Genomic DNA, 21,171 nt, shown 5'->3' with positions numbered 1-21,171 from the left:
AATATTCGTTTAAAATACTATTATGATCATCAACAGTATGCCAAAATATGGTTCTGGATTATAAAACTCTGCGAAGTGATTGTATGCTAAATGATACTATGCGGAAGGTAATTCTGCCAAACGACATTTCTGCCAAGTAACATTATGCAATACAAATATATGTCAAAAAACTTTCTGCAACACATTAGTAACTCCTCTTTTATCACTACATAGTGTAAAACAAAGTCGCTTTCCTCTGTCTGTCTGTCTCTATGTATGCTTAGATCTTAAAAACTACGCAACGGATTATGATGCAGATTTTTTAATAGATAGAGTGATTCAAGAGGAAGGTTTATGTAAAATTTGTTAACCCGTGCAAAGCCGGGGAAGGTCGCTAGTTATCTATAACCTAGTAACTTCCCATATTTTGTTCCAGCTGTGGACGCCGCTCAACATCATCCTCTTCAACCTGGTGTGCTCTGACTTCTCAGTCTCCGTGCTGGGGAACCCCTTCACCCTCATCTCCTCACTCTTCCACCGCTGGATCTTCGGGCACACCATGTGTGTTCTCTACGGGTTCTTCATGGCGTTGCTCGGTAAGTTATCAACATAATTTTCAACCTGGTGTGCTCCGACTTCTCAGTATCCGTGCTGGGGAACCCCTTCACCCTCGTCTCCTCGCGCTTCCACCGCTGGATCTTCGGGCACACAATGTGTGTTCTCTACGGGTTCTTTATGGCACTGCTTGGTAATTTATCAATTTAAACTTTCGCGTTTTGAACACATACTTATTAAATCATTTTACTTCATTTACTGACCGAACGAAAGCGAAGTACTTCAGCTTGAAAAAATTGTTCTACTTTTTCCTTATCACAACACGAAACTGAATATGCCATATTTTATGAAACAAAGCGGGGACGTCTAACACTGAGTGAATTATTTTGAAAAGTGCGATATTTCACTTGAGTGAACTGAAGTGGGGCAAACGGAGTTCCCTACGATGACTGACTTTTGCCAACCCTGATTTTCAATTAATTGCAACATTGATAACGGGCTTTGCTTTTTATTCACTGCTTCGTCCTCGAGTTGTGAATATGTGCGTATCGCGCATAAAATGAGGAAATCGGTATGTTATCAAAACAAACTTTTGTCTTATCGACCCTATTCTTAGCCTATCTTTCAACTCTGTAATTGTGTGTTCATGGAATTGATGTTCTCCGTTTGAAATCTCAGACGACATTCTTAATCTCCTCTAATCTACTTTAATTACTTCAGAAAATACAATTTAGATTCGAGGTTTCGCGTAATCAATCTGAGGGTTTCGGTCGAAGTTCAAGTACGTTTGAAATTCGAAATTCTAAATCTGCCTTAATACGAGTATTTTGCCTAAAACTTCTCTACAACAGCGACATCGACAGAGGTAGGTAGGAGTAGGCCTTCGTCAATCTATCGAAAAACAGACTTCGCTTTATTATTTATGTTATTTAGAAGCGCTATACAAGACATACATGAATAATAAGTTTTTGGCAAAAATTTAATTTATGGTACAAGCTTTTATCGCTGACTGTAATTTTCTTATGACAGACAACTAATACTCATCGAGACAATTCTAAAAACCCCTAAAACAATTAGGTTGCGTTGTTTCATCACCGAGTTGCTATGGCCACCTCCTGTCTCCATCATCAGATCAGTTCGACAGTACCATATTATTGTATTGTCACCAGAACTACGTAGTTCAAGGATCGTAGCGTCATGAAAATTGGCAGCTGTACGTACAGCTGCCAATTTTTATGACGCTACGATCCTTGGAAGATGGTTGAATCAGTTACCTTAGATTCCATTACATGTTAGTTACATACAGGTCGAGAGTTCCACCTCCTGTCTCCATCATCAGATCAGTTCGACAGTACCATATTATTGTATTGTCATCAGAACTATGGTTAAATTAGTTACCTTAGATTCCATTACATAGTTAGTTACATACAGGAGGGCTATGATGCTTTGTCACCAAATCATTAATCATTTATTGCGTGATATGTGAAATACCTGATAAGTGATTAAATTTGGTAAAAAAGACGCGAGGATAAAGTACAAGTGACTAATGATAGCGTGACATGATTTGAGCTTTTGAAAAATCAATTTTAATCTCGATGACTTAAGGCCTATTTTAAAGAATAGATTACTTAATCACATTCCACCACTTATCTACTTTTGCCATTGATCATAAACATCATCCGTGGTTTGAGCTTTTGAAAAATCAATTCTAAACAAGTTTACTTAAAGCGTATTTTAATTAATGACATCCTATCACCACTTATCCACATGTGACATTTATAGTTAAAAGTTATCCATGGTTAAAGCTTTTGAAATATAAATTCTAATGGCGTTTATTTAAGGTGATTTTTAAAGTGAAACCGATTAAGGTAGACCCGGCTGCAATACTTAATTAACGAAGGCTGATATTTGCTTGTAAATTCATACAAAGTTTTAAGGATAGTAGATCTTATTAACCTCAAATACGGTGAATTGTATACGTCAAACCAAAGAGTAAAGTAAGTACATATATAGGTAAGTATATTCGCCCGTGTTGGATTTACATGGGATTTACACACTGTATAAGATTACAATAGGGAATATTACGCAAAACTCTGCGTAGAGGACGTCACTAGCACAATCACTAGGCCTACTGAGAAACACGAAAATCGAAATTTTTGTTTCTGCCTCTCTATCACACTTATTGGATCGATAGAGAGGCAGATAAAGAAATTTCGATTTTCGCGTTTCGCGGTAGGCCACCTGTCAAACAAACCGCCTTGTTGCATCAATGTCATAGTGAAAACTTGTCAAAAAACTGTTTAAGGCATATAGTATGTATAAATTACTCCATGGTTTAGGAGCTGCACTCTGGCGACAGAACATTGCAGTAATATTCCCTATATTCCTTCACAATGGTCATTTTTTTAGTGTACCGCACAAACTTTGTTCGCGGTACACTCATTTTGTGGCTGAAGTTATTATGACTCACGAGTCTCACGACAGTATCAATTCGAAAAAAAGCAGAGGCAATGTCTATGAAGGTAAGTACTTAAAAATGTATACTACTGACACTGGTACTCGGTTGATTTTCTTTGTCAATATTGACATTCGTTCATGTTAATTCGTGTATGTACAACTATATTAGCAGAAAATTTGGTATACTTATTATACTACTATATAAGCATGCCTCCGAAAATGTAAGTGCACGACATTAATTATTTACGATACAAGTGCGGAAAAGAGGAAATACGAAACGAGTGGCGATAAAATAAAACACGACCGAAGCGAATGTTTTAAATCGACACGAGTTGCGAATTACCTATTCGCACGTGTATCGTACAACGTTTTACAGTACGTATGGCACTTAAACTTTCGACATACGCACGGAAAGTGCTCTTTCTCGCACTAGTTCGAGAAGTGACATTTTCTTCACATGTGAGGCAAAGCAATCAAATGCAAATTTTGAGTTGTTTTCTTATGTTTGCTGGTAGAATGTACTAAATTTTGAATGATTTTAATTTTGTCGAATCGAAGATAGTGCGACGTGCCTGTACCTAGGGCGTGCTCTGCCACTGCGGAGATGCTGCAGTCCATCTTCTTTACACTCCGTATGTGTTCTACGAGTCTAGTGGACACGTTGCATCCGGTTTCTCCGATGTAGGACACCGCAATCGCATGGTATCTCGAAGATGCCCGGGTTACCCAGCGGATCCTTGTCCTTTGGAGAGCGCAGCACACTTCTAATTTTTATGAGGACGGAACATTGTCCTAATGCTAAACCTCCGGCGTAATAGGCGTCCAATTTCATCCGTCACTCCCTTAATGTACGGTAGGTAAGCAGGTGCGTAGGTAAGCAGGTGCTCTCTCCGCTGTATGCTTCTTTCGAACCGATGACGAACCTGCTGCCCGCTGGCTCTGTCTCCAACCATACCCATTCCTCTCTAACGCCTGTCGTACATGCCGCAGCTCGCCTTGTATATATTGCGGATCACAGAGACGTAGAGCTCTGTTAATCGGTGCACGTGGGACTGACGACAGTGTGCGGTTCAATGTTAGTATGTCTCACAACAGTTTAAATTCGATGATTCTATTTTGTTTGATATTTTACAGTTAGTATTTCCCTTGTATTGGTATGACGAAAAATTTTGTTTCACTCGGTGGTAAAATTTGTTTAACCCTCGTGCCTTGAAACCGTCGCAACGCTCAAGATTACATTTTCTTTTTTAATTTTTGAATCTTTCGCTTGCTCGGGTATTTTGCCCCCTTGTAAAACAAATAGGTAACGAGGGATTAAAAAAAATAATTGATCGATCTTTTAAGTGTATGAACATAGGGGGGGAGTATATTGAAAAATAAAAATATCAAACTTTTCGTACTTGTTTGTTTTCATTCTCATACCGAGAATATTTTGAATACCCCTCGTACTACGGGTACTAGGCGACGATATACATACTTATATAGATAAATACATACTTATATACATAGAAAACATCCATGACTCCGGAACAAATATTGGTGTTCATCACACAAATAAATGCCCTTACCGGGATTCGACCCCGGGACCATCGGCTTCGCAGGCAGGGTCACTACCCACTAGGCCAGACCTCAACTAATAATAATAATCCAGTAACTTTAGTTATAATTTTCAAATAAATAATAATAAATAATAAATAAATAAATCTTTATTGTTCAAAACATACATGCTACATAAATAATTTAGGGATTCCTTATTCTATAAAGTATCACTTCAAAGGATTGAGTGGCGATTTCCATAGATATGTAAAATTATGGCCTAAGCCAATGATTACAAATGTAAAAAAACAACTCTGCGTTTTAAAAGTATGAATATAATGTTTTCAGCCCTAAATTATATGAAAATGATAAACGAAACGACACAACCATTATTTGTTTGTAACCTATATAAAACTGTTTCTTTTTTGTTAGGTTTTAATAATTATCTTTTAAACTTGCATGTGCTGATGACCCCAGTTGACAGACTGCCTGCACTTTATCGCTGCTGGGTGCAGTGATACTACCTTAAATAGCATGGACTTCTTTGCGCCCTCGTCCACACCCATCGCCACTACTACGCATTCCTACGTCTCGCCGGCCAGCCCTGCATATTCCTTCCCTACTCTATCCGCACCTTTCATTTCCGCTCACCCTCCCACTCAGCCTATACGCCTTCCCCCTGCACGTGCAGCTCACGCTTCTTCATATGTTGCCCCCCGAGCCGCCACCCCTCCCCAGCTGGCTGTCCCACAACATCACGCACTCCCACGCACAGCTCAACCAGAGCAGCCCGCCCGTCCTTCCGTCCGCAACCGTGCAGAGCCTGCTACAACCACAAATTTCGTGGAGATGCAGAAAGAACAAAACGGAATTTTAAAAGTAATTACACCCTTATACAGAATAAGCACTGACCGGAAACTGACGGTTGTCCCCTTTCATCTTAATGACTTTATTTTCACAGGACATACTACAACAGTTGGTCAAAAGGAACACTATTGAGGAACAAAAACTTCTAGCTTTAAGAGAACGCAATCGGATTTTGGCGAACAGGTAAGAGTTTTGACATAAACGCGAACTAATTTCTATAAGAAGATCTTTTTTTACTTCCAATATGATTTAAGTAAAGGTTACAGTTAATTTTGAAACAATGTCAAGTAATGCATAAAATTGTAAAAAAGATCCCATATAATTGATCTTAAGTTATAGTTTTCCCCTAATTTTCATTTTACTATTGACTGCTTGTTTAAGTAGATTCAAAAAGTCTATGACAATCTTCTTCACTGCTATTATATTGCACACAACTGTACTTATATATAGACAGGATGTTTGGTGCATTAGGCTAAGCTATCATCATCTTCCTCGCGTTGTCCCTGCATTTTGCCACGGCTCATGGGAGCCTGGGGTCCGCTTGGCAACTAATCCCAGGAATTGGCATAGGCACGTTTTTACGAAAGCGACTGCCATCTGACCTTTCAACCCAGAAGGTAAACTAGGCCCGTATTGGGATTAGTTCGGTTTCCTCACGATGTTTTCCTTCACCGAAAAGCGCCTGGTAAATATCAAATGATATTTCGTACATAAGTTCCGAAAAACTCATTGGTAAGTACGAGGCGGGGGTGGCCGGGGTTTGAACCCGCAACCTCGGGATTGCAAGTCGCACGCTCTTACCGCTATAGTCCCTGGCGCACACGACAAAAAAGTGCGATTTACGGCAAATGATGATGATGGAATTCCCTTTTGCAGAGTTGCTCCTTTTGACTCACAGATTGATTTAGTAAGGGGAGCCAATCGAATTTTTGATGCAAATTTTTGACTTCAAGGGGGTGCCCCCCGAAATTTGTAAAAAATAGTTTTGCTATTTGGTCAAGTTTGGTATCATTTTCGTGTAACTCAAGGATGCTAAATTCATTTCTGATATTTAATTTATATAATTTCATATAAATAATTTGAAAAAAATAAAAAATTGCTATTTTATTTTTTTCCGAATAAATGCCAAAATTTTTCTTATTTTAATATATACACAAAAAATAAAAAAATCATGAAATAGCCCTACTATTCCTCGTTATAAAAAGTTTACACATGGTATATTTATTTCTAAAAAATGTGAAGAAAAAAAATGTAGACCTTTCGACCACAAGCTCACCGAATAGTATACAACGATGTGTGTTATAGCATTTTCTTATTTTTTATTTTTTTCAAATTATTTATATGAAACCATTTAAATTAACTATCAGAAATGAATTTAGCATCCTTGAGTTACACGAAAATGGTACCAAACTTGACCAAATAGCAAAACTTGATTTTTTACAAATTTCGGGGGGCACCGCCCCTGAAGTCAAAATTTTGCATGAAAAATTCGATTGGCTCCCCTTCCTAAATCAATCTGTGAGTCAAAAGGAGCAACTCTGCAAAAGGAAATTCCATCATCATCATTTGCCGTAAGTCTGCACCATGGACTACTAGCCCACCAGCGCTTATTATATATATATATTATATATGTATATAAATAATATATTCTTTTCTTCTTCCCTCTTCCCTCGATTTCAAATTAATGAAGATTGGCTTAGAAGGGTCATTTTTGACAAACTTTTTTGATGCCAATCGATCCCATTCCTATTGAGGATCAAAAACTTGTATGGAACAGAAAAAAAAATTCCGGCTAGAAAAGCCACAAATCGAGGATAACTTTTCCCATACAATTTGTATGAAAATGAAAACTCTTATTTTTCACATGATATTTTTGTATGCCAATCGATTCCATTCCTATCAGGTATCAATAGTTTCCTAGGGGTCGGTAGCCTAGCCTTAGGCACTTTCCTAAAGCCATAATATATATATATATATATATATATATATATATATATATATATATATATATATATAGCTAGGGGATTAGGGCTAGGGACTTATAACTTCGTTTTTTTTTATTTTCGCGTTTTTTGTTTCAGGCAAACGACAGGACTAGACGACACGGAAATTTTGGTAGAAAATTACTTGCAATAATTTTAGTAGACACTAACACTAAAAGCTATACCAATTATCATTTTTATTCATGACACTAATAAGATTCTGACTTTTGACAAATGTCATCATTGCCGCACATTTTTGAACAAATTGTCAAAAGCACTGTCAATGATTATGTAGTCGGTTTTCGTTTTCTTGTAAAAAGTGTTTATTTTCATACAGTTTTTGAATTACCTACACTAGTAAGTACTAGCACCCAAAAGAAAGGGATGTGTATAGTTTTCCTGAAGCTTACTGACTGACAAAGTGTTTATTTTAAGTTTTAATAAATTATTTTTTTAAATACTTGTACATTTATTTATTCAAGCGAATTGGCGTCTACAACTCTATGGCCGCTACTCGACGCAACGTCGACACAACTGCACAGCGACGTCATTTTCCATAGCGCTGACCAGACGCCGACGCTCGAAAGACGCTAAATGTGGGGTGGCCCTAAGACACAAACATACACATACAGACAGAGAGAGAAGGACAGAGGTTTGATCCTGACGGCCCGATTCGAATTTTGGTTATTGGACAGATCAGGAGCATATTGGAAACGGATCGAATTACTAAAATTCGAATCGGGCTGTAATAAGTCCAACACAGTGGCGTGGCTAGGCGTGGGCGAACGGGGGCTTCGCCCACGGCCTCGCACTTAGGGGGGGCTCTCAAAGCCAACCTTTTTAATACCTTGGGAAAACACGTTGAAAAGGGTTTCGCAGTAGTGGTTTTCGCCCACGGTTAGATTGGTTTACGCGAAGCCACTGGTCCAATATTCTGCCACGTTTCACTTGAGAAGGCACAGGCAGTCTTACATAAGCTACCATCTGACCTTCTTACTCAGGGAGAAACTTTACTTGGGCATAGCCCGGTTTCCTTAGAATGTTTTCAGGAAGGCAGTGTTAACATAACAAAACAAAATAGTACTAGATAAGATAAGATAAAGATAAAAGATAGTTTATTCAAGTAGGCATAATTACAATGCGCTTATGAACGTCAAATAAAGCTAGGTAGACCGGCTCCAACCCTACACCTCTGCCCCGAGAAGATTTAAATCCCCCCTCAGTTGGAGGAGGGTATCCCAATATGGGACCGGCAACAAAACTATACATCTTATAATTAACATGCATTACGAGAAAATAAGTAAAAAAAAACAATTTAAATTACTAAAGAATTCATGCAATTATACACATAAGGTGTAATAGAAATCGAGAAAAGGATGGTACGGCCGTGCCTCTTTGTTTTGCTCGACTTGGCGGGGGTACTACCGTGCCCCCAGATTTATATATGTACATGGAATCATACAAATACGTAGCTTTTTCAGAAAACATATCAAATTCTTACAAAAGGAAAAGAAAATAAAGTTATTAAAAATAAATGGGAAAACATATATAAATCTGATTGATTGTTATGAATTACCAACATAAAATATTTGATGTGCTTTCTTAACTGAGCTGTGTCACCCTTGGAGGATACAACTAAACGGAGTAGCTATTAACAAGCTTTCCCCTCTGTCGAAAATAGGCGGCCAACGGTCATACACAATGTATGGACTGACGTTTATCTGACATGGCTATTTTTACGTTACGCATACATTTGACGTTCCCCTCCCCCGCAAAAATCGGCAGACTGTTTTGTACAGAAAATTACAGACAAGGCGTCTCCGTTTGATTATATCCTCTAAGGTGTCACCTATAACTCTATACATAATACAATGTTTTAATTGCTACTAGTTTTTATTAATTTCTGGTTTGGACCATGCACGTTTGTCTGTCAAGTACTTAGTCCTCGACTCTGTAATAAGCCTTCAACATCAATGACTTTTTAGGGTTCCGTAGCCAAATGGCAAAAAACGGAACCCTTATGGATTCGTCATGTCTGTCTGTCTGTCCGTCCGTATGTCACAGATACTTTTTTCCGAAACTATAAGAACTATAACTAACTGTTAAAACTTGGTACGTAGATGTATTCTGTGAACCGCATTAAGATTTTCACACGAAAATAGAAAAAAAAACAATAAATTTTGGGGGTTCCCCCAGGGTTCCCCATACTTAGAACTGAAACTCAAATTTTTTTTTTCATCAAACCCATACGTATGGGGTATCTACGGACACGAAACTTTCTGATAGCAAGCTTATTTTTATTTCTAGTGTTAAAGTTATGGACATCAGAATTCTTAGTGAAGCAGTCTAGATTCTTAATAACATAAATAATACTATCATATATGTATTGGGAAGCTACAGTTAAAATATTAATTTCTTTGAAATGTTCTCTTAATGATTAACGCGCTTTTAAGTTATATATAGAACGAATGGCTCTCTTTTGTAAGACAAATATAGTCTGTATATCAGCTGCTTTGCCCCAAATCAGAATACCATATGACATTACACTATGAAAATAACTATAATAAACAAGGCGAGCTGTTTCAACATTAGTCAATTGTCTAATTCTCCTCACGGCGTAAGCGGCAAGAGTGCTATTACATTTCGGGGATGAGCGAGTTTAGGTATTTTACGCGCTGCGGCAGGCCCCGCGAGCTCAGTACGCCGATCCGTTCCACCGCATTTTCCCTCGGTCGCACTACAATGATGGATTAAACATTCTTGATCCGATCGTGAAGCATATTGAAATCAACCATAACAACACTAACTGTACTTTAATATCAAAGTCCTAAAAATGTTATTTGGTACGAAAATACTAAATCCAGTGCAAATATACATACTTATGTAGGTCATTATTGTCTAATTCTCCTCACGGCGTAAGCGGCCGAACTTAATTTGTTAGCCAGTGTTCCTACATGAGGACTCCATTGTAGATTTTTGTCCAATGTTAAACCAAGAAACAGTGCTTGATCTACCATCTCTAAGCATTCATTATTCAAAAGTATTTTAGTATCGACTGGTTTAACATTCGGCATAGAAAATCTAATACATTTGGTTTTCTTAGCATTAAGAAGCAAATTATTCACAGTAAACCAGTTAACTACATCAACGAGTGTGCTGTTAATTACACTGTAATCGGAAGATTTACGATCAACCTTAAAAAGTAATGATGTGTCATCAGCAAAAAGGACTATTTCACAAAGATTTTCTACTATACATGGCAAATCATTTATATAAACCAAAAACAGGAATGGACCCAAAATAGAACCTTCTGGTACTCCTAATTGGACTACAGCTCCGCTAGACTGGGTTTTGTTTACAACAACTGTTTGTGTTCTATTGCTAAGGTAAGAAGACATAAAGTTTAGGGCATTTTCTGACAGATCATAGTGTTCTAATTTCAAAATGAGCGTTCCATGATCCACACAATCAAATGCTTTAGAAAGATCACAAAATATGCCAATTGCATCACAAGAATTTCCCAAATATTATAAATATGTTTAATGAGTACCGAAGCAGCATCGGTCGTGGAACGGCCCTAGGCCCCGTGGAACGGAACTAGGCGAAATAATCGTTTATTAATTGGGCACGTTTTTCCTGTGCCACCCTTAACAGAAGTCCGTTTTGCGGATAATGCATCCCACCTTGAGCAGCGTCTTCTTCAAATACTGCCTCTGGTTCTATTACTGGCAGAATTCTGGAACAAGGAAATACCTATATCAAAGAGAATTTAGTAAAGAGGCGTATTGTCAAAGTAAATTTTGTAGTCACAGTAAATTTACTGCCATCTTTAGACACATGATTAAAACTTGTAGAACGCCATTTGACTTTGAACCTTGTTCTTTCACTGATATGTGTTAAATTTGTGAAATTTCAAACACCTTTAAATGTTTTTTGCGGATGTATGCTGGTTTCCTCACGATGTTTTCCTTCATAGCTAACTGTAAAAATAAAATAGTTACAGGCCATCAAACAATAAATGTTTCAATTTACCCCCGTCTACCCTAGTCTAATTGTTGAGTAATTTTAATGTTTTTATAAAGTGTTATCCTCCTAAATCTTAAATGGGTCATTCTCATAAAAATATGTCAGTGGTTTAATTACGCGACAACCGGACGGATAGAAAGATTCGAGTGATCATACAAGGGTTACTATATAGGTATTAGGTTCTTTAGTTTTGAGCAGCGGAGCCAAACCTTATTATTTGCGGTAGGCAAACCTTATTTTTTCTTGAACCTTTGTTTTAGTTCATTATGTGTACCTACCTACTACCTAGGTACAAGTACTGTATTTTAAAACATTTTTGTAACATATCTACTTGATTCTCTATGTAAATGCTAGAGCTCACTTACTTGTAATGCTCCATTATGTTATATAGTGTACAGCAAGCATAAATAATAGCCGAAGCCTTAGCCGGGCTATAATGGAGCACACGGTCGTGCCCCAGACAGCGGAATATATTTTTTAAGTATCCATTTGTTCTTTCTATTGTGTTTCGCACGCGGCAGTGCCAGGCCGTGAACCTTTGTTCCGGACTATTCGGGGCAGCGTTCATCACGGGCGTCATGAGCCATGGCTCAAGAGCGTACCCCGAATCACCTGAAATGTTTATATTTATATTTTATTTTGGTGTTCTACGTTTTCGGACATACCTATATATATTTTAGCACGCTAAGTTTACACCAACTAGTCAGTCTTGGCCGTGGCAATCGATGTAACCCTGCCGAAATATTACATGGTCACTTTACGAATTTAATTAATTAATTCATTCATTTACAATTTTTATTTATTTACAATTTATGTTTAGTATAAACTAAAACATTATAACAATGGTTATATTATATGTAATATCTTAATTATCTTCAAAATAACAAAATACTCGACCACCTATTTATATCCTAATTTAGTTGAATGAATATTAGGTGTTTTTTTATTAAATAACAGTAAGAACAGAAAGATAAAGGCTTTTATAAAAGATTAAACTTATGAAAAAATACTTATTTCCATGATAATACGAGTATATTATAACTTGCTGCTTACCCAGAAGAAAGTATTCTCCAATATGCTCGTTATGCAATCTTCGTAACTCGTCTTTTATTGAAGAATTATTGAAAATGAACGAGTCATGTACCCGGCCCGGAAACCTCGCATTCACCGACAGTATTTTGCAGTTAACGTCCGCAATCTAAAAACGTGTACTTAATTAAATAAGATGTTTACCAGTTATTTGTAACAAAACGTACCAGTCTGTGGTGAAGCAACGCTAATAGGGATTACTTTACTTTGGCGATCTTATGGTTTACAAGCAAACAAAATGCATTAGATTTATTCAAAATTATCAAATTATGATTTTGAAGTTATTATTTACATACCAACTGAACGTTGAGTGCATGATTTCCTTTTCTGTTTAAATACTGTACACCGTGTGGTAACGGAGGTGGAAATATTTTTACTTGGGTGCAGTCTACTGTACCCAAGATGTTAGCAACCCCATATGCCTCCTGAAAACCTCTGGCGATGGATTGCCGGGACTGCTCGTCTCCTGGGAAGAGTATCCATTTGTCCTTGAGTCTGTAAACAATCCACCACTTTAATGATTTGGTACCTTAGCTACATGTAGCTAATATTGAATAATACTTACATAAATATGGAAGTAATAACAAAAGTTAGGTATGATTATTATGCAATTAAATATTTTGAAACAATTCAAATTCCCTATAAAAGTACAAAATTAAAAAAAAAAATTATAACACATTCAAGCCTAATAAATTTCTATTTCATACCTATACGGCTACCATCAGTTTGGCACTGACATAAACGCCGTCGAGAACGTAATTTACGTTCTATACATCTCGTTTGCACTAATATGCGAGTACGAGCGAGATGTATAGAAAGTAAATTACGTTCTCGATAGCGTAAATGTCAGTTTTGACACTGTCAGAGACTCATGGTACGGGCTCTAGTCCCCAAAATTCTGCGTAAGAAAAAAGATTTAATATGATGTTACTGACTGAGTCATTTTTGCGTTCCAATGTATCTGATTGTAGTGATTACGCCGTATAAAAGGAACATCATTATAGAAAAAATATCTCACTGCACTCTTATATTTTTACCTTGTTACCCCCTGTTTCAGTGGTGTTAAGTACCAAAATAGACATACCTTCTATTGACTGCAGTAACAAATTGGTCCAGGTACTTGCTGACAGTGGACTGAGCAATAGACAAGCCATGGTCTTGACCAGTTCCCCTTTGGTAACTACCGTCAGCCAATAGGTGCAGTGATGTTAGAACCTAAAACAAAGAGTTGTAAGTTGGTATGTCATTATTAAATAAGTATTATGATCAAGGTGGTGGTAAAAGTGACAATAATGATTTGAGGAATAGTGCAACATTATATCTTTACTTTAAGATGTGCCGGCAATCCATCGTCATGGTTAGGTTTGAGGTCGGCGTCGAGTTCGGCACACAAATAGAGTGCCAACTCTTTGCGCACTCTATATATGTGCCGAAACTCTTCGTTGGGCATATCAAAGGGGTTGCATATGTCCCTTATGGCCCGTCGCTGGATTTTCCTTTGTTGCTTTTCTTCCATGACAGCCGCGGCCAAGAAGAAGTGATATCTTGCCATTCCTACAAATAATGTAATGATATTGTTATATGGAAACAAATGGAGTTCAAATTGTACCTATATATTATATTGAAAAAAAAAACAGATACTTACTGATATTTAAGTAATTCCAAAAATAAATATTTTTCACCACTTTTAAAACACGAGAGCACCTTATCGTGACCCAGTGAGCACTACGATAAATTAATCAAAGGCTAGCCGTCAAAAATCGACTATATGTCTAATTATCCAACAAACGTAGCCATTTACCGTCTATCGCTGTCAAAGTGGACAAAACGGTATGAATGTTATAAAAATGTATAAATCTAGATAAGTGTCTTTTATATCATTTAACTTATCCACTTATCAACTAAGTTTAAGTTGGAAAAGTAGACAAATGACATATTATCCAACGACCATGTTATGCAGTTAATCATTTAACGACTATCGCTGTCAAAAGTGGAAAAGACGACAAATCAATAAAAACTGGATAAAATGTCAGTTTTATCACCATTTATACAGCTATATCATTTATACAGTCGACCATCATAGCCCTACAGGTCGACCTAATAAAAGCTTGTTAAAAACGTCTGAAAGTATTGGTTTGGCCGAAGGTACGGTTCATTGAGCAATATATCGTAATAAACGATCTTGACTTTTACTTCTGTCGCAAAAGAAAATGTTCGAGTGGGCGACATTGCCCCAACGTAATTTGACTTTATCGCATTAAATTTCCTGCGTCCGAAAAAATTCAATTTTTCCAAAAAAATATATACATTTGTAGTGCCTATCGCTTAGTACAGACTGCTGATTGAAAAAAAAACTGTTTCTCGCAATACTTTTGAAAAACAAATAATATTAATGTTCTATGAGTTCTATCTGGGTCTCTATTGTTTCCCAGTTTTAAGTCATAATGTATTGTTTGTCCGCATTTTCGTTAGGTCATAATTTGGTTTTTCTCAGACACGCGTAATTTTTCAGGATTGCCATAAAATAAACCTAACCTAACCGAACCTATCTATAAGATAATCTTACGAAAATCTTGAAAATTTTCAGAATTATGACTAATGATAATCTGACAATCATTACATTATGACTTTCAATAATTATGTCAAACAAAGATATCCGCTTCTATATCTACATGAACCAAACCCGACAAAGACAAAAGTGTGTTGCTCCTTAAACTGACATACTGGGTCACCACCTTACAGCCTCACTTTGCCAAATCCAGAGATCTATCAAATCACCTTCACTTGAGACGTGGCTCGGAATTTTACAGGAAGCAATCACTTCTGAGATGGAAGGATCTGGTAAAGGATGAAAATTCCGAATTACGAGTGGACGGGTCAACATTCTTTTCGTTGTAGGAAATAGAGTTGATTTTGCGTTGAATAATTTTACGGTTTAGACTCACTTGTTTTAAGTCACTCGCGCGACATGTTTCGGAGAGCCTAGGTATTATTCAATGTTAGTATGTCTCACAACAGTTTAAATTCGATGATTTTGCGTTGTTTGAAAATATAACGAAACAAAGCAAAAGCGACTCTGTTCCAATTGAACATGGTTTAAATTAGGCATCGAACTGAATAGGTATTATAGGTACGACCTTGGGCCTTAAGAGGCTATTACAATTTAGGTATAAAAGTTTAAGCCAGCATATCTTTGGCGTCGACTGTACGAAATACCGTTTAACATTTACCAGTGGTTTTTCTTTATAAGAAAATATTACGAGGAAAGTAGATACCTGCCAAGATATTCAAATCTGTCTGAACCCCCCATTCAATGGACTAGCAGAGAGATTACATCCTAAACCCTCTCGTACAACAAAAGAACAGGAAATGTCGGTGTAAATGTAAACTACAAGTTACACCCTAGTAAAACCTGCCCATATAATGCCATATAGTACAAAGCTCCCAACTTTAACTGTATTTTTTTCGTTCAGGTGTGTCTTTTACTGTATTTTTTGTAGTTCTAAGTATGTATGTTTATAAATGGAAGAAAAAAACTCGGAGTAAACCAAAAGGAACATTGGTATCGATACTTAATTTCCTTTTGATCTTGTGGACCATAGTTGCAGTATAGTATAGTTGGGGGGTTTTACGGTAAAGGTTTTACGAAAAGCTGGGTGTTACCTATAGGTACAACCAAACAAATAAAGTGATTTGTGACCATTTTATTCAACGTAATGGCAATAACGTAAGAGTAAATGTGAATCGGAATTAAATACGACGAAACGTGCCGAGAAAAGATATGCACTGCCTTTTCCCTTTGTCTCGTCTTGGCGGGGGCACGGCCGTGCCCCCAGATACGTTTCACAGTCGCCAGGAATCAAGTTGTTCGATAGTACCATGTACATTTGTATGTTTGAGTCTGGTACAATAGCTTCCAAACGGATAAACCGATTTGATAGCGTTCTTTATAACGAAAGTCTTGCCTGTCTGGATTGGAAAACGAAGCGCCGGAAGCTCCGGCCCGGGCACGGCCCGGTACTAAAGATACATATAGATAAATATTTTTTATTTATCCTACTATCCCACTACTCACCTACTATTTTAGAAATCACCCCATACCCACCGCACTTATACCACACCAAACACCTAAGTAACATTTGTGTAGGTACACTTAAACGAAAAACCTAAAATATTACATACAATCGTTTGCTTTGGGAATAAAAAAACAATATAAAATCTTATTTTTCCTCTGCAAAATTTAATATTTTATTTAGTTTGTTTGTTTGTATGTTCTAAAATAAAACTAAGTTTTACAGTTCACATCGTAGTCATCAATATACTTAATGATGTTTTAGGATGAATAAAATTAACAAGGGCTATTTGTATTTATTGTATCCAATCGTGGCTCCAATTAGAACATTTACCATCGCCACATTGTTAACTGACAGTTCGTAAACCTTATTACAAAGGCATAAGGTCCACAGATGGACAGTTAATAGTGTTGCTGTTTATACTCGCATCGTTTTTCGCTAATAGCTGAGACCACGCTGAGACTCTCTCGAGCGACACCTCGTTATGATATAAAAGCTTGCATGAATAAGTTGAATGGATGAAACTGGTAACTTTTTTGAAGTGAAAACTTCTTTAGCGGCGCTGGGCACTTTTTGAGGTGGGAAAAAATGATAAACTCGAGACAGCGTAAGGCGATCACGTGACCGTAAGCCACTTAAGGTGGCCACTGATAATTTAGATGGCATTTAAATCAATAAAGAAAAACTCAATGTTACCTGACATTTATGTTGCGGACTTCTTTTCAAGACTCTTTACCTATGTTAAAATAATTTGACGTTGTCATGGCAGTATGTAAATAAACATGTCAATGAAAAAGTGTGATCTTATTTGAGAATGATAATAATATATAATAAATAAATAGAATACGTCCGCTAAACGTATGTATCGTGTTACCGGGCGTCGGTAACATAGTGAGGTGAGTTTTCACTTCTATCGGCACTCCCGGACTGCAACCGTTGTTGCTTGTTTTTAATATCGGACTACGAGATGGGTAATTACCTAATGATTTTAGCAGATGAGAAGCTTTACCAGCAGCCCGGTCGTCATTTTGGTTTGCGGATAGTATGTCAATTAATCGGTTTAAAAACGCGTAGCCAACGTGCCAATCGCTACTGTCACTGTCGCACTAATATGGAAAAGTGATAGAGAGACACAAAGCGATTTGATGGCGAAGTGCAAGCGATTGTCACCTTGGCTAGGCCGCCGTTGTTTTAATCAAGTTCTAAATCGGATGCCAATGCAGCAATCCCCATAATATTAATATGTCTAAGATTAGAAAACCAGATCTAATCTGTACTTTATTGCGCAATAATACGGGATAAAATGGAATGAATATTCCAACGTAGTGAACGTACCTAACATTATGCTTGTAGCAACTTCAACGTAGCGAAACTGTTCAGGTACCTAATATGAAAGTTTCAATAGGCAGTAGAGAAGCAAATTGGCTTAGTTCGCGGCACAAGTGTTTTAACACCTATCGTACACTTGTTTAAATACTTTGGTCTGAAAGTTGTACCTGTATCTGCTCATAAAAAAAACTAAATGGAATCCTTTCGTGTCATAACTTTTGAACGTAGGTATTTATTTAACCCTTAATTTTGCAATGTTCGTCCTGGCGCACATAACTTTTGGCCCTCTTTTTATATTTTTCCAACCAGAACAACTAGAACTATTGTAAAACAGCAGACATTTTTAATTTTGTTAGGACGTCAGAAACGAAAATATAAGACAAAACCTAATTTTAAAACAATTACAATTTCAGAAATCTGTTGGAAAACTTAAATTAGACTTAAGTTTTCCAACAGATTTAAATTAGATTTAAGTTTTCCAACAGATTTCTGTTAACATACCTCGAAGGATCGAGTTACCTTCTCCAATAGTCTGATTAAGCATGGTATGCTATTATTTGTTGTAGCTTTATTTGACGTTCATATTAAGCGCATTGTAAGATGCCTACTTGAATAATAAACTATCTTTATCTTTGTAGGTCAAGATTTCTAATTTCGAAAAAATCTTTCTTCGACGAGACTTTTCCGAATCTTAAAGGCTTTTTAAATACCCCCAAAGTCGCTACATTGAAGCGTCTACCCCTCGTCCATCAAGCACTCTTTTGTACCCATTTCCTCAAGTATTGTTTGTATTCAACTTTAGGCAGAATTCGAAGTTAAATACTTGTAACATAAATCGATATTGAGCGCGCCTGTCAATTGCAGGCATTAAGACTGATTTAAATAAGCTCCATTTTCTTTTCAAATTGGAAAATATCGGGTTTGACAGTAAGTACTTGAAACATTTTCAAATAATCCGCAGAGAAAAAACTTTTGGTTGACGTACTTAGTGTCAAAATTACCAAACGAATCGGATTGCATTATACTCGTTACATTTATTTTCGAACTTAAACTAATGAAAAATGAAAATGAAAAAAGTTTATTAATACATGATACAATTTGAAAACAATTGGATTTGAGTCCTCCTTGTAAGTATATAATTATGTATATACCTATATCAGGAGAACCCGCTCTTTCTTAATGTATTAAAATTAGGTACATAATATTCATTAAACTTAATCTTCAAGTGCTTGTTTCTAGGCCTACATGAATAAAGTATATTTTGACTATTGACTTAAGCTAATGAATGTATTGATAATGTATTCCACGACTCTTCTCTTTCCGCACAGACACAGACGGTGTCAACATTATTTCAAAAATATTATTATATCTTAGGTACGTATGCCTTATGTCTTATCTAATCTATCTATCGAATACCTTTAAACGAGCAATTCTTGTTTGTTTATATATTTATTTATATATATGTATATTTCGGCGATCTCGGAAACGGCTCTAACGATTTCGATGAAATTTGGTATATGGGGGTTTTGGGGGGCAAAAAATCGATCTAGCTAGGTCTTATCTCTGGGAAAACGCTCATTTTTGAGTTTTTATATGCTTACCGAGCTCTCCCAGATTTTTTTTTAACTGCAATACGGATAGGAACAAGGGGGGCAATGTACTAAGTTCTTCGTACTTAGCGTCCTTACTTCAGTTCCGTGAACAAATCACTACATAGTATAAAACAAAGCCGCTTCCCGCTGTCTGTCTGTCCCTATCTATGCTTAGATCTTTAAAACTACGCAACGGATTTTGGTGCGGTTTTTTTAATAGATAGAGTGATTCAAGAGGAAGGTTTATGTATAACTTGTTAACCCGTGCGAAGCCGGGGCGGGTCGCTAGTACGCAATAAAGCACTAAATGATATCCTGCCCGTGACAGCAACAAGAGCCCTCGAGTACTCTTGTCTGTCGGTTTCTAAGGACAGCTATTTATTTGTTCCATATTTGTGTTTCTAAGCACACAATTCAATGGACTAACATTGTTTATTGAAAAACAGAAAATACAGGACTATTCTCGACTTCCTGAAAAACGTAGGAGAACGTATATTTTTAAACTGAAATATATAATAACATTTATAACTAGCTGTTGCCCATGGCTTCGTTCGCGTGGATTGTTATATTGATTTTTGAATTATACATAAACATTTTGCAATTTTGACGACCGGCCTGACCTAGTGGGTAGTGATCCTGCCTGTGAAGCCGATGATCCTAGGTTCGAATCCCGGTAAGGGCATTTATTTGTGTGATGAACACATTTGTTCCTGAGTCATGGGTGTTTTCTATATAAGTATGTATATCGTCGCCTAGCAGCCATAGTACAAGCTTTGCTTAGTTTGGGGCTACGTTGGTTTGTGTAAGATGTCCCCTGATATTTATTTATTTAAAAATAGCAGATTGATGAGTTAAAAATGTTCGTTCACATGCAGTCTACGGATGTCATTAGGGCATATTCAATCGTTGGACATTGGCACAGGGCGAACACGCCATACATCAAAAATGATTTGCGTTTATATGTGTGCGCGGCACCTGTACACGCGTCATTGAGTTTCTGACGGAATCCTGACGGAATCTCAGTAGAGCGACTTACCTTACTTTACTTACATTCAAAGTTAGTAAAGCGGCCTGTCGCGGGCGAGGTAATCCGAATCGGGGCGGGGCGGTGCGTGTCCGTTCTGTATGATAATACTATTACTTATTCTGTGACATTGGTATAAGGAAACATAACTCTCTTCCGTATAATAGACTTAGCTGTACCCCTAGTGTAAATTTCATTCGATAGCTCGACGTGACGTACGCGTTTGCGTTAAGTGTCATTTTGTATGGGATTATGAGTTTCCAAAACGTCCCGCTTGGCGTGCTGTTCAAAATCCCATATAAAAATAGACAAAACGCAAACGCGAACGCTCGTCACGCTTTCCCCATTCTTTTTTGTGTAATAATATATGTATGTTTATCCTATAAATTTTGTACTTATTTATATCCTTTATCTTTCTGGTACCTTGTTGTACATTTTGCTGCTTTTGTCACCCTCTTTTCACTCTCTCCTTTCATCTACTCAAAGGTTAACTGGAAGAGATCCCTCAAAGGGATAAGTTCGCCTTTGTACTTCTTACTATTTTTTGTTATTTTTAACATGTCTTTTTGTACAATAAAGAGTTTACTACTACTACTACTACTATCGAATGAAATTTACACTACGGGTTCTTTTGTACGGAATGTTTTCAAAATGGCGGGCGT

General features: G+C 37.0%; 2 protein-coding genes across 3 annotated transcripts in view; one reads left to right on the top strand and one right to left on the bottom strand.

Moving 5' to 3' along the window:
- The window catches only part of LOC134653335 (parapinopsin-like), a 72,299-nt gene that overhangs the window by 31,431 nt on the left and 19,697 nt on the right, over positions 1–21,171 (top strand). Inside the window, exon 2 of one of the 2 annotated variants that reach the window (XM_063508668.1) lies at positions 416–575. In XM_063508668.1, the coding sequence (XP_063364738.1) occupies positions 416–575 (160 nt within the window). The other variant, XM_063508669.1, reaches the window with a different exon arrangement.
- Positions 11,752–14,042, bottom strand: LOC134653343 (putative nuclease HARBI1). The gene is made up of 5 exons (XM_063508677.1): positions 13,819–14,042; positions 13,576–13,706; positions 12,788–12,986; positions 12,456–12,600; positions 11,752–12,014 (listed from the first exon to the last, which is right to left on the bottom strand). Exons 1-5 carry the CDS (start codon positions 14,005–14,007, stop codon positions 11,764–11,766), a joined length of 915 nt encoding a protein of 304 aa, XP_063364747.1. The 5' UTR covers positions 14,008–14,042; the 3' UTR covers positions 11,752–11,763.

Source organism: Cydia amplana, chromosome 13 (genome assembly GCF_948474715.1).
Source record: "Cydia amplana chromosome 13, ilCydAmpl1.1, whole genome shotgun sequence".
Taxonomy (NCBI): Eukaryota; Metazoa; Arthropoda; class Insecta; order Lepidoptera; family Tortricidae; genus Cydia; species Cydia amplana.
Note: the sequence above shows the minus strand (reverse complement) of the source record. Positions and strands in the feature narration are given on the sequence as shown.

Coding starts and splice junctions, on each gene's coding strand:
- LOC134653343 (XM_063508677.1), bottom strand. CDS start 14,007: ATGGAAGAAAAGCAACAAAGGAAAATCCAGCGACGGGCCATAAGGGAC. Junction 12,987..13,575: donor GTTACTGCAGTCAATAGAAG/GTATGTCTATTT, acceptor GATTGTTTACAG/ACTCAAGGACAAATGGATAC. Junction 12,601..12,787: donor ATGCACTCAACGTTCAGTTG/GTATGTAAATAA, acceptor ACACGTTTTTAG/ATTGCGGACGTTAACTGCAA.